At 45.3% G+C, this 12,396-nt stretch overlaps 1 protein-coding gene across 6 annotated transcripts in view; it reads right to left on the minus strand.

Annotated features, from left to right (window-relative positions):
- The window catches only part of LOC118384831 (ryanodine receptor 1-like), a 95,334-nt gene that overhangs the window by 33,298 nt on the left and 49,640 nt on the right, over positions 1-12,396 (minus strand). For 5 of the 6 annotated variants that reach the window (XR_008139053.1, XR_008139055.1, XR_008139054.1 and 2 more), the window contains exons 71-73: positions 12,276-12,363; positions 8,577-8,669; positions 5,965-5,979 (exon numbers count right to left, since the gene is read on the minus strand). Coding sequence is in view for 3 of the 6 variants with exons in the window: in XM_052520901.1 (XP_052376861.1) it covers positions 5,965-5,979; positions 8,577-8,669; positions 12,276-12,363 (196 nt within the window). In the remaining 3 variants the exon portion in view is untranslated. The remainder of the gene's footprint in view (positions 1-5,964; positions 5,980-8,576; positions 8,670-12,275; positions 12,364-12,396) is intronic. The other variant, XM_052520900.1, reaches the window with a different exon arrangement.

Below are 12,396 nucleotides of genomic sequence, written 5' to 3' on the forward strand. Positions count from 1 at the left end.
CCTAGCATTGAACAACATATACATTAACACTGCTTAGCACTGAACAACATATACATTAACACTGCTTAGCACTGAACAACATATACATTAACACTGCCTAGCATTGAACAACATATACATTAACACTGCCTAGCATTGAACAACATATACATTAACACTGCTTAGCACTGAACAACATATACATTAACACTGCCTAGCATTGAACAACATATACATTAACACTGCCTAGCATTGAACAACATATACATTAACACTGCTTAGCATTGAACAACATATACATTAACACTGCTTAGCATTGAACAACATATACATTAACACTGCCTAGCATTGAACAACATATACATTAACACTGCTTAGCACTGAACAACATATACATTAACACTGCTTAGCACTGAACAACATATACATTAACACTGCTTAGCATTGAACAACATATACATTAACACTGCTTAGCATTGAACAACATATACATTAACACTGCTTAGCATTGAACAACATATACATTAACACTGCCTAGCACTGAACAACATATACATTAACACTGCTTAGCATTGAACAACATATACATTAACACTGCTTAGCATTGAACAACATATACATTAACACTGCTTAGCATTGAACAACATATACATTAACACTGCTTAGCACTGAACAACATATACATTAACACTGCTTAGCACTGAACAACATATACATTAACACTGCCTAGCATTGAACAACATATACATTAACACTGCCTAGCATTGAACAACATATACATTAACACTGCCTTGCATTGAACAACATATACATTAACACTGCCTAGCATTGAACAACATATACATTAACACTGCCTAGCACTGAACAACATATAGATCAACACTGCTTAGCATTGAACACAATCAATTACCACTGCTTAGCATTAAACAATATATCAATTAACACTGCTTAGCATTGAACCCATGGCACTGATTCGATGGCACGACACTCACAATCACTTACATTTTTCAATAAGAGTCCTGTTCTACCTCTTAACCATGAAAATAATTATTAATGAACACGACAATAGAAAAGCAACATATTCTACATTATACACTCAGTGGCCAGTTCATTAGGTACACCCATATAGTACTGGGTCAGATCCCCCCTTTGCCTCCAGAACAGCCTGAATTCTTCAGGGCATGGATTCTACAAGGTGTGGTTTCCTAAGTTACTCAATTGGTATCAAGGGACCTAACGTCTGCCAGGAAAACATACCCCCCATTATTTCACCATCAACCTCTACCGTTAACACCAGGCAGGATGAGGCCATGGACTCATGCTCCTTATGCCAAATCCTGACAGAAACCGGGATTGGTCGGACCAGGCGATCTTTTTCCACTCCTCAATTGTCCAGTGTTGGTGATCTTGTGCCCACTGTTTTTTTTCTTCTTGAACTCTCCTCACTTGGTTGTCTAGGTCTTAGTAAGGAACTCCCCTCGCCTGGTTGTCTAGGTCTTAGTAAGGAACTCCCCTCGCCTGGTTGTCTAGGTCTTAGTAAGGAACTCCCCTCGCCTGGTTGTCTAGGTCTTAGTAAGGAACGCCTGGTTGTCTAGGTCTTAGTAAGGAACTCCCCTCGCCTGGTTGTCTAGGTCTTAGTAAGGAACTCCTCGCCTGGTTGTCTAGGTCTTAGTAAGGAACTCCCCTCGCCTGGTTGTCTAGGTCTTAGTAAGGAACTCCCCTCGCCTGGTTGTCTAGGTCTTAGTAAGGAACTCCCCTCGCCTGGTTGTCTAGGTCTTAGTAAGGAACTCCCTCGCCTGGTTGTCTAGGTCTTAGTAAGGAGCTCCCTCGCCTGGTTGTCTAGGTCTTAGTAAGGAACTCCCCTCGCCTGGTTGTCTAGGTCTTAGTAAGGAACACCCTCGCCTGGTTGTCTAGGTCTTAGTAAGGAACTCCCCTCGCCTGGTTGTCTAGGTCCAGTAAGGAACTCCCCTCGCCTGGTTGTCTAGGTCTTAGTAAGGAACTCCCCTCGCCTGGTTGTCTAGGTCTTAGTAAGGAACTCCCTCGCCTGGTTGTCTAGGTCTTAGTAAGGAACTCCCCTCGCCTGGTTGTCTAGGTCTTAGTAAGGAACTCCCTCGCCTGGTTGTCTAGGTCTTAGTAAGGAACTCCCCTCGCCTGGTTGTCTAGGTCTTAGTAAGGAACTAAGGAACCCTCGCCTGGTTGTCTAGGTCTTAGTAAGGAACTCCCCTCGCCTGGTTGTCTAGGTCTTAGTAAGGAACTCCTCGCCTGGTTGTCTAGGTCTTAGTAAGGAACTCCCTCGCCTGGTTGTCAGGTCTTAGTAAGGAACTCCCTCGCCTGGTTGTCTAGGTCTTAGTAAGGAACTCCCCTCGCCTGGTTGTCTAGGTCTTAGTAAGGAACTCCCTCGCCTGGTTGTCTAGGTCTTAGTAAGGAACTCCCTCGCCTGGTTGTCTAGGTCTTAGTAAGGAACTCCCCTCGCCTGGTTGTCTAGGTCTTAGTAAGGAACTCCCTCGCCTGGTTGTCTAGGTCTTAGTAAGGAACTCCCCTCGCCTGGTTGTCTAGGTCTTAGTAAGGAACTCCCCTCGCCTGGTTGTCTAGGTCTTAGTAAGGAACTCCCCTCGCCTGGTTGTCTAGGTCTTAGTAAGGAACTCCCCTCGCCTGGTTGTCTAGGTCTTAGTAAGGAACTCCCCTCGCCTGGTTGTCTAGGTCTTAGTAAGGAACTCCCCTCGCCTGGTTGTCTAGGTCTTAGTAAGGAACTCCCCTCGCCTGGTTGTCTAGGTCTTAGTAAGGAACTCCCCTCGCCTGGTTGTCTAGGTCTTAGTAAGGAACTCCCCTCGCCTGGTTGTCTAGGTCTTAGTAAGGAACTCCCCTCGCCTGGTTGTCTAGGTCTTAGTAAGGAACTCCCCTCGCCTGGTTGTCTAGGTCTTAGTAAGGAACTCCCTCGCCCTAGGTCGCCTGGTTGTCTAGGTCTTAGTAAGGAACTCCCCTCGCCTGGTTGTCAGGTCTTAGTAAGGAACTCCCTCGCCTGGTTGTCTAGGTCTTAGTAAGGAACCCCCCTCGCCTGGTTGTCTAGGTCTTAGTAAGGAACTCCCCTCGCCTGGTTGTCTAGGTCTTAGTAAGGAACTCCCTTCGCCTGGTTGTCTAGGTCTTAGTAAGGAACTCCCCTCGCCTGGTTGTCTAGGTCTTAGTAAGGAACTCCCCTCGCCTGGTTGTCTAGGTCTTAGTAAGGAACTCCCCTCGCCTGGTTGTCTAGGTCTTAGTAAGGAACTCCCTCGCCTGGTTGTCTAGGTCTTAGTAAGGAACTCCCCGCCTCGCCTGGTTGTCTAGGTCTTAGTAAGGAACTCCCCTCGCCTGGTTGTCTAGGTCTTAGTAAGGAACTCCCCTCGCCTGGTTGTCTAGGTCTTAGTAAGGAACTCCCCTCGCCTGGTTGTCTAGGTCTTAGTAAGGAACTCCCCTCGCCTGGTTGTCTAGGTCTTAGTAAGGAACTCCCCTCGCCTGGTTGTCTAGGTCTTAGTAAGGAACTCCCCTCGCCTGGTTGTCTAGGTCTTAGTAAGGAACTCCCCTCGCCTGGTTGTCTAGGTCTTAGTAAGGAACTCCCCTCGCCTGGTTGTCTAGGTCTTAGTAAGGAACTCCCCTCGCCTGGTTGTCTAGGTCTTAGTAAGGAACTCCCCTCGCCTGGTTGTCTAGGTCTTAGTAAGGAACTCCCTCGCCTGGTTGTCTAGGTCTTAGTAAGGAACTCCCCTCGCCTGGTTGTCTAGGTCTTAGTAAGGAACTCCCCTCGCCTGGTTGTCTAGGTCTTAGTAAGGAACTCCCTCGCCTGGTTGTCTAGTAAGGAACTCCCCTCGCCTGGTTGTCTAGGTCTTAGTAAGGAACTCCCCTCGCCTGGTTAGGTCTAAGGAACTCCCCTCGCCTGGTTGTCTACGCCTTAGTAAGGAACTCCCCTCACCTGGTTGTCTAGGTCTTAGTAAGGAACTCCCCTCGCCTGGTTGTCTAGGTCTTAGTAAGGAACTCCCCTCGCCTGGTTGTCTAGGTCTTAGTAAGGAACTCCCCTCACCTGCTTGTCTAAGTCTTAATTGAAAGGAAATCCCAAAAAGCAGCAGACACTAGGCCCTCCATGGAATGAGTTTGACATCCTAGATGTACATGACATCCACACTTTGTGCAATGTACTAAAAACCATAATGTGCTCTTGTCACATTATTTCCAGCTTGATACCTGCAATCCAGTGGAAATGTGACCATTGCTTCTCATTTCAATGACCTGTTGAGTTACAACCATACCTACTTACTCAGGCTATAGCTATCACAAAATACCATTAATTAACAGTTAACACCCTCTAATATCAAAAGCCATGGACTCATCTCTGAACCCTTCAGCCTGGGTCAGTTCCTTCACATCATCATATTATTCAGTATTTGCTGCAGGTGGACAGGCAATGTACTGATAAAAGAACCAAACTGCCCAGAATCAGGGCTACATCTCACCACCATAATGACCTGTTTCTGAACACTTGGCCGGTAAGGGGAGGGGATGTAACACTGCATTGAGAAGGACAGGGGTTGGAGCTGGGGTGGAGGGTGTTGGGGAGGACAACTGAAAGGAATCATTCTAATCTGTAGGACAGGAAACCAGTGAAACTGCACAGATAAAAACATGCTTACAAACGCATTGCATTCACATTAAAAATCCTGTTGTACAGTATGTTTCTCAGGTGCATTTGGCACCAGCAGCACTAGGTGAATTCATGTGTTACATGGTTTTGGAGAGTAACAAAGCTCCTATTGAAAACACACACAACTATTAGTTGTAAGTAGCATCATGTTAATAGGAAACTAGATTCAGATCAAGGTGTTAGCAACCAACTAGCAAATCACACAAGTAAACTAAATGTCCATGGGATATACGCCCCACATGGGATAAGTCCCATCACCCATGTGCTCTCCTCCCGCTCTCCTGTCTCGTTTCTGTGATGGAACATCACAGAAACTGTTGTCTGCCCTCTCTGACGTCCCCTGCAAGCTTGTATGTAGTGTGTGTGTATTCCTCTGTCTCTCTGTGTGTGTATGTGTACACGTGTGTGTCATAAAGCAGGCTGAGGTTGGCCCAGGGAGTGAAGATAACAGAGGACCAATGCACAGAACAGGAGAGGATGCAAAGCCCTAGAAACAGAGAATGTGTCATGACCAAATGTCCCGAAGGACTAAGGGAATCTGCAGTGGTGAAACGTGAGACTGCTGTATCCATCTCGGAGTATGCCCTTTATGACAGAGAAGTGCATCTACTCCTGGTAAAGTAAAATGTGAGCGAGTGGTAGGAGTGTGTCAAAGCCACAGACAAGTCCAGGCAGATTCAACCACTTCTCCAAACCAGTACCTCAATGCAAGGAGTGTGTTATGAATAAGGCTAGTTTAGAGGAAGATGGGTGCAAAGGTTTTAGGGGAGATTTTAGAAGACAGGTTTGATTAAAATAGATTGGGGTGAGGTAGTCACATTGAGTTTATTCTACATGGAGTACTATAGAGCTTGTTCCAGAAACTTTTTTCAGTCCTGTTAAATATAGTATCAGGTCAGGGGTTAAAGAAAGGGGACAGGTGTGTGGGTGGAGACTGACTGGAGGATATGATGACGCTAAGCCATGGTCTGACATGGCGGCTACAGGGAGAGAGGAATGAGTGAACGGTGAGCACAGAGAGCAGAACTAACAGCATCCCCTTGTGTAGGGAGCTAGACCACAAATGCTACAGACCAACCAACCTTCAACAGAAAATAAAATAAATGGAAGGAAAACTCCCACCTAACTACAATCAACTGGGTGCAAACTCATTGGCAGGATGATGGCACTCTGCTCCCACTGCTGCGTTGGGCAGGCCTGGTGCGGAGCCTAGTGCCATGAGCCCGACTACGGCAGAGTACTTTCATCAAGCGCCTCCAGACCCCCAAAGTGAGGTGCCATGCGGTCAGCACAGGGGTCGTGCAGAAACAAAGTCTAACCTCTGAGTCGTTGCCCTAGAAACCCAGCGTGGACACAGAAAAAGAGGACAAGGGACAGTCAAAGAGAGAACTGTAAACCCACCTGTTAGAGCTACTCAACCTCTCTACTGACATATACACTGCCTAATAGTTTAGTTTAACCTTTATTTAACTAGGCAAGTCAGTTAAGAACAAATTCTTATTTACAATGACGGCCTACCCCGGCCAAACCCGGACAACGCTGGGCCAATTGTGCACCGCCCTATGGGACTCCCAATCACAGCCGGATGTGATGCAGCCTGGATTTGAACCAGGTACTGCAGGGATGTCTCTTGCACTGAGATGCAGTGTCTTAGACCACTGCCCCACCCAGGAGTAGATATATAGGTCAAGGCAGGCATGGAAAACAGGGCAAAAAGCCGTCATGTCAAAATTACATTTTTAAAAATGACGCTTTCCAATGGACCATACCTGCTGAAGATGTGGGGAAAATACTTGTTTGCCTTTACTTTTCGGCTGTTGTCAGTGATACAAGATATATACTTAAGTAACAAGATCTTTCATTTCAGAGTCAGATAAACTTGTGGTCACCCATACACTTCCAGTCATTGTGCTAAGGCTAGTTAGCATTTGCTTAAACCCATGCAGACATCAAGTACAGTTTTTAAAAAGAACCACCAATTTGTATAGGTAAGATATACTCCACATGGTTAGCTACAATGGGTTAGGAGGATATCCCAAATGAATTGACAATTAAGTATGTAAAATGTTTTTTTTAATTTTTTTAAAGCAAACAATGCAGGATGTGAGACAAATTGCTGGCTGCATTGTTGCTGTGGTGTAAATGACAATGTATGATAGATGTTTCAGTAATTCATAGTCTACCCAAATCTGCTGACATCAGTCTAACATAGGGCTCTCCAACCGTGTTCACGGAAAGCTAAAACCTACAGGATGGTAGCACTCCAGCAACAGAGTTGGAGAACCCTGGTAAACATGCCACAACATTTAAACGCTGAAGGTACAGTTGAAGTCGGAAGTTTACATACACTTAGGTTGGAGTCATTAAAACTTGTTTTTCAACCAGTCCACACATTTCTTGTTTAACAAACTATAGTTTTGGCAAGTCGGTTAGGACATTAATTTGTGCATGATTATTTAACTTATAATTCACTGTATCACAATTCCAGTGGGTCAGAAGTTTACATACACTAAGTTGACTGCGCCTTTAAACAGCTCGGAAAAGTCCAGAAAATGATGTCATGGCTTTAGAAGCTTCTGACCGGCTAATTGACATCATTTGAGTCAACTGGAGGTGTACCTGTGGATGTATTTCAAGGCCTACCTTCAAACTCACTGCCTCTTTGCTTGACATCATGGGAAAATCAAAAGAAATCAGTCAAGACCTCAGAAAAATAATTGTAAACCTTCACAAGTCTGGTTCATCCTTGGGCGGGATTTCCAAATGCCTGAAGGTAACCCGTTCATCTGTACAAACAATAGTACACAAGTATAAACACCATGGGACCACGCATCCGTCATACTACTCAGGAAGGAGATGCGTTCTGTCTCCTAGAGATGAAAGTGATTTGGTGTGAAAAGGGCAAATCAATCCAAGAACAACAGCAAAGGACCTTGTGAAGATGCTGGAGGAAACAGGTACAAAGTATCAATATCTACAGTAAAACAAGTCTTATATCGACATAACCTGAAAGGATGCTCAGCCAGGAAGAAGCCACTGCTCCAAAGCCGCCATAAAAAAATGCCAGACCATGATTTGCAACTGCACATGGGGACAAAGATCGTACTTTTTGGAAAATGTCCTCTGGTCTGATGAAAAGAAAATAGAACTGTTTGACCATAATGTCCATTGTTATGTTTGGAGGAAAAAGAGGAGGCTTGCAAGCCGAAGAACACCATCCCCACCATGAAGCACGGGGGTGGCAGCATCATGTTGTGGGGGTGCTTTGCTGCAGGAGGGACTGGTGCACTTCACAAAATTGATGGCTTCATGAGGAAGTAAAATTATGAGGATATATTGAAGCAACATCTCAAGACATCAGTCAGGAAGTTAAAGCTTGGTTGCAAATGGGTCTTCCAAATGGACAATGACCCCAAGCATACTTCCAAAGTTGTGGCAAAATGGCTTATTAAGGACAACAAAGTAAAGGTATTGGAGTGGCCATCACAAAGCTCTGACCTCAATCCTATAGAACATTTGTGGGCAGAACTGAAAAAGTGTGTGTGAGCAAGGAGGCCTACAAACCTGACTCCGTTACACCAGCTCTGTCAGGAGGAATGGGCCAAAATTCACCCAACTTATTGTGGGAAGCTTGTGGAAGGCTACCCTAAACGTTTGACCCAAGTTAAACAATTTAAAGGCAATGCTACCAAATACTAATTGAGTGTATGTAAACTTCTGACCCACTGGGAATGTGATGAAATAAATAAAACCTGAAATTAATTATTCTCTCTACTATTATTCTGACATTTCACATTCTTAAAATGAAGTGGTGATCCTAACTGACCTAACACAGGTATTTTTTACTAGGATTAAATGTCAGGAATTGTGAAAAACTTCCGTATTCAACTGTAAATGAATGACTTTTTAACCCCAGATGGTATTGGCTCACCGTGCTCATCTTGCTCTTGCTGTCAGCAGTGAGGAAAGACATGTTATTAATCTCATTCATCACCACAAAGTTCTGCTCCTCCCGTTTGAAGTTCTGCAGAGACACAAGATGGAGAGAGAAAGGTCATCAGATCAAATCTAATCAAAGTTTATAGGTCGTGTACACAGATTTGAGGTGACATGACATGTTCATCCAGAAGATGCTCTTCTAGTGGCCGGGGACTTTAATGCAGGCAAACTTAAATCAGTTTTACCACATTTTTACCAGCATGTCACATGTGCAACCAGAGGGTAAAAAATCCTAGACTACCTTTACTCCACACACAGAGATGCGTACAAAGCTCTCCCCCACCCTCCATTTGGCAAATCTGACCATAATTCTATCCTCCTGATTTCTGCTTACAGGCAAAAACGAAAGCAGGAAGTACCCGTGACTCACTCAATACAGAAGTGGTCAGATGACGCGGATGCTACGCTACAGGACTGTTTTGCTAGCACAGGCTGGAATATGTTTCGGAATTCAGAATTGAGTTTTCCACCTCAGTCATCGGTTTCATCAATAAGTGCATCGATGAAGTCATCCCCAAAGTGACTGTACGTACATACCCCAACCAGAAGCCATGGATTACAGGCAACATCTGCATCGAGCTAAAGGCTAGAGCTGCCGCTTTCAAGGAGTGGCACACTAATCCGGACAATTATAAGAAATCCCGCTATGCCCTCAGACGAACCATCAAACAAGCAAAGCGCCAATACAGGTTTAAGATTGAATCCTACTACACTGGCTCTGACGCTCGTCGGATGTGGCAGGGCTTGAAAACTATTACGGACTACAAATGGAAACCCAGATGCGAGCTGCCAGGTGACGCAAGCTTACCAGACGTGCTAAATGCCTTTTATGCTCGCATTGAGGCAAGCAACATTGAAGCATGCACAGAGGCACCAGCTGTTCTGGATGACTGTGTGATAACGCTATCGGTAGCCAATGTGAGCAAGATCTTTAAACAGGTCAACATTCACAAAGCCGTGGGGCTGGATGGATTTACAGGATGTGTACTCAAAGCATGCACGGACCAATTGGCTGTCACGTCCTGATCTAATTCACATGTTTTTGTGATTGTCTCCACCCATCTCCAGGTGTCTCCTGTTTTCCCCATTAGTCCCTGGTGTATTTATCCCTGTGTTTCCTGTCTCTCTGTGCCAGTTCATCTTGTTTTGCCAAGTCAACCAGCGTTTCTCCTAGCTCCTATTTTTCCCAGTCTCTGTTTTTTCCTAGCCCTCCTTGTTTTGACCTGTGCCTGTCCTGACGCCGAATCAGCCTGCCTGACCACCCTGCCTTTTCTGACCTCGAGGGCAGGGCCTATCCCCTGGTACTGTTTGGACTGTGACCTGTTTTTTTTCCGAGGACCTATCGCCTGTCCTCGACCTGCCTCCACAGATGACACAATCTCAATTGCACTCCATACTGCCCTTTCCCACTTGGACAAAAGGAACACCTACATGAGAAGGCTGTTCATTGACTTCAGCTCATCGTTCAACACTATAGTGTCCTCAAAGCGCATCACTATGCTAAGAACCCTGGGACTAAACACCTCCCTCTGCAACTGGATCCTGGACTTCCTGACGGGCCCGCCCCCGGGTGGTAAGGGTAGGTAACAACATGTCTGCCACGCTGATCCTCAACACTGGGGCCCATCAGGGGTGTGTACTTAGTCTCCTCCTGTACTCCCTGTTCACCCACGACTGCATGGCCAAACGACTCCAACACCATCATTAAACTTAAGCCTACCCCTTACTTTTTCGAACATTCTGTTAAAAATCGCGCAACATTTCAGCGTCCTGCTACTCATGCCAGGAATATAGTATATGCATATGATTAGTATGTGTGGATAGAAAACACTCTGACGTTTCTAAAACGGGTTAAATCACGGCTGTGACTATAACAGAACGTGTGTTTCATCTAAAAGCGCAAGGAAAACTGATCACCGAAAACTGGAAAAAATATCAATGCGCCACTTGCATGTATTGTCTATGGGACAGCAAATTAGATGGGGCTGAGATTGCAAGTCCTACAGCTTCCACACGATGTCGCCAGTCTTGTCAATTGCCTGGGTGTTGTTTCTTGGTCAAACGAGTAAGAGAGACCCCATTCCTTCCAGTCTCCGACAGGATGTTTTGGAAGAGAGATTTCCGACCATGATTTGAAGACGTGGAGCTATTGAATACACATCGCCCCGTGATCAATTTGATAGATTATTAACGTTTACTAATACCTAAAGTTGGATTACAAAAGTATTTCGAAGTGTTTTGTGAAAGTTTATCGTCAACTTTTTTAATTTAAAAAAATGAAACGCTGTTTTTTTCTGGATCACACACTTTTCATAGATAGATATTTGGGGTATATATGGACCGAAAAAAATCGAAAAAAAGACCCAATAGTGATGTTTATGGGACATATAGGAGTGCCAACAAAGAAGATCGTCAAAGGTAATGAATGTTTTATATTTTATTTCTGCGTTTTGTGTAGCGCCGGCTATGCTAATTATTTTGTTTATGTCCCCTTCAGGTATTTCGGGGTGTTGCATGCTATCAGATAATAGCTTCTCATGCTTTCGCCGAAAAACATTTTAAAAATCTGACTTGTTGGCTAGATTCACAACGAGTGTAGCTTTAATTCAGTACCCTGCATGTGTGTTTTAATGAACGTTTGAGTTTTAACGAGTGCTATTAGCATTTAGCGTAGCGCATTTGCATTTCCAGATGGCTAGATGGGACGCATGCGTGTCGGGTGGGCTTAAGAGGTTAAGTGTGCTAACGACACAACAGTGGTAGGCCTGATCACCAACAGCCTATAGGGAGGAGGTCAGAGAACTGGCAGTGTGGTGCCAGGACAACAACCTCTCCCTCAATTTGAGCAAAACAAAGGAGCTGATTGTGGACTACAGGAAACGGCGAGCCGAGCAGGCCCCAACTAACATCGACAGGGCTGTAGAGTGGAGCTGGTCGAGAGTTTCAAGTTCCTTGGTGTCCACATCACCAACAAACTATCATGGTCCAAACACACCAAGGCAGTCGTGAAGAGGGCATGACATAACCTTTTCCCCCCCAGGAGACTGGAAAGATTTGTCATGGGTCCTCAGTTCAGCAAGAAGATCTACAGCTACACCATCGAGAGCATCCTGACCGGTTGCATCACCGCCGGGTATGGCTACTGCTCGGCATCTGACCGTAAGGCGCTACAGAGGGTAGTGCGTACGGCCCAGTACATCAATGGGGCCACGCTTCCTGTCATCTAGGACCTATATAATAGGCGGTGTCAGAGGAAATCCCATAAAATTGTCAGAGACTCCAGTCACCCAAGTCATAGACTGTTTTCTCTGCTACCGTAAGGCAAGCTGTACCAGAGCGGCAAGTCTAGGTCCAAAAGGCTCCCCAACAGCTTCTACCCCCAAGCCATAAGACTGCTGAACAGTTAAATTAATCAAATGGCTACCAGGACTATTTACATTGACCCCCCCTCCCCCAATTTGTTTTGTACACTGCTGCTACTGGCTGTTTACTATCTATGCATAGTCACTTCACCCCTACCTACATGTACAACTTACCTCAACTAACCTGTACCTCCGCACAACTGACTCGGTACACCCTGTGTATAGCCTCGTTGTTGTTATGTTGTCACCTTTCAGGTGTTTACACTCACATGAGATTTGGACCAGAATATGAAGACCTCTCCAACCATTCTGAAGAGCTCCTCTGCATCTGGGTCTGGGCATGTCAACCACCTTGCCCTGCAAATGGAGGACATCTCTTTGAGGTACTAC

The sequence above is a fragment of the Oncorhynchus keta genome, chromosome 6, assembly GCF_023373465.1.
Source record: "Oncorhynchus keta strain PuntledgeMale-10-30-2019 chromosome 6, Oket_V2, whole genome shotgun sequence".
NCBI classification, from domain to species: domain Eukaryota; kingdom Metazoa; phylum Chordata; class Actinopteri; order Salmoniformes; family Salmonidae; genus Oncorhynchus; species Oncorhynchus keta.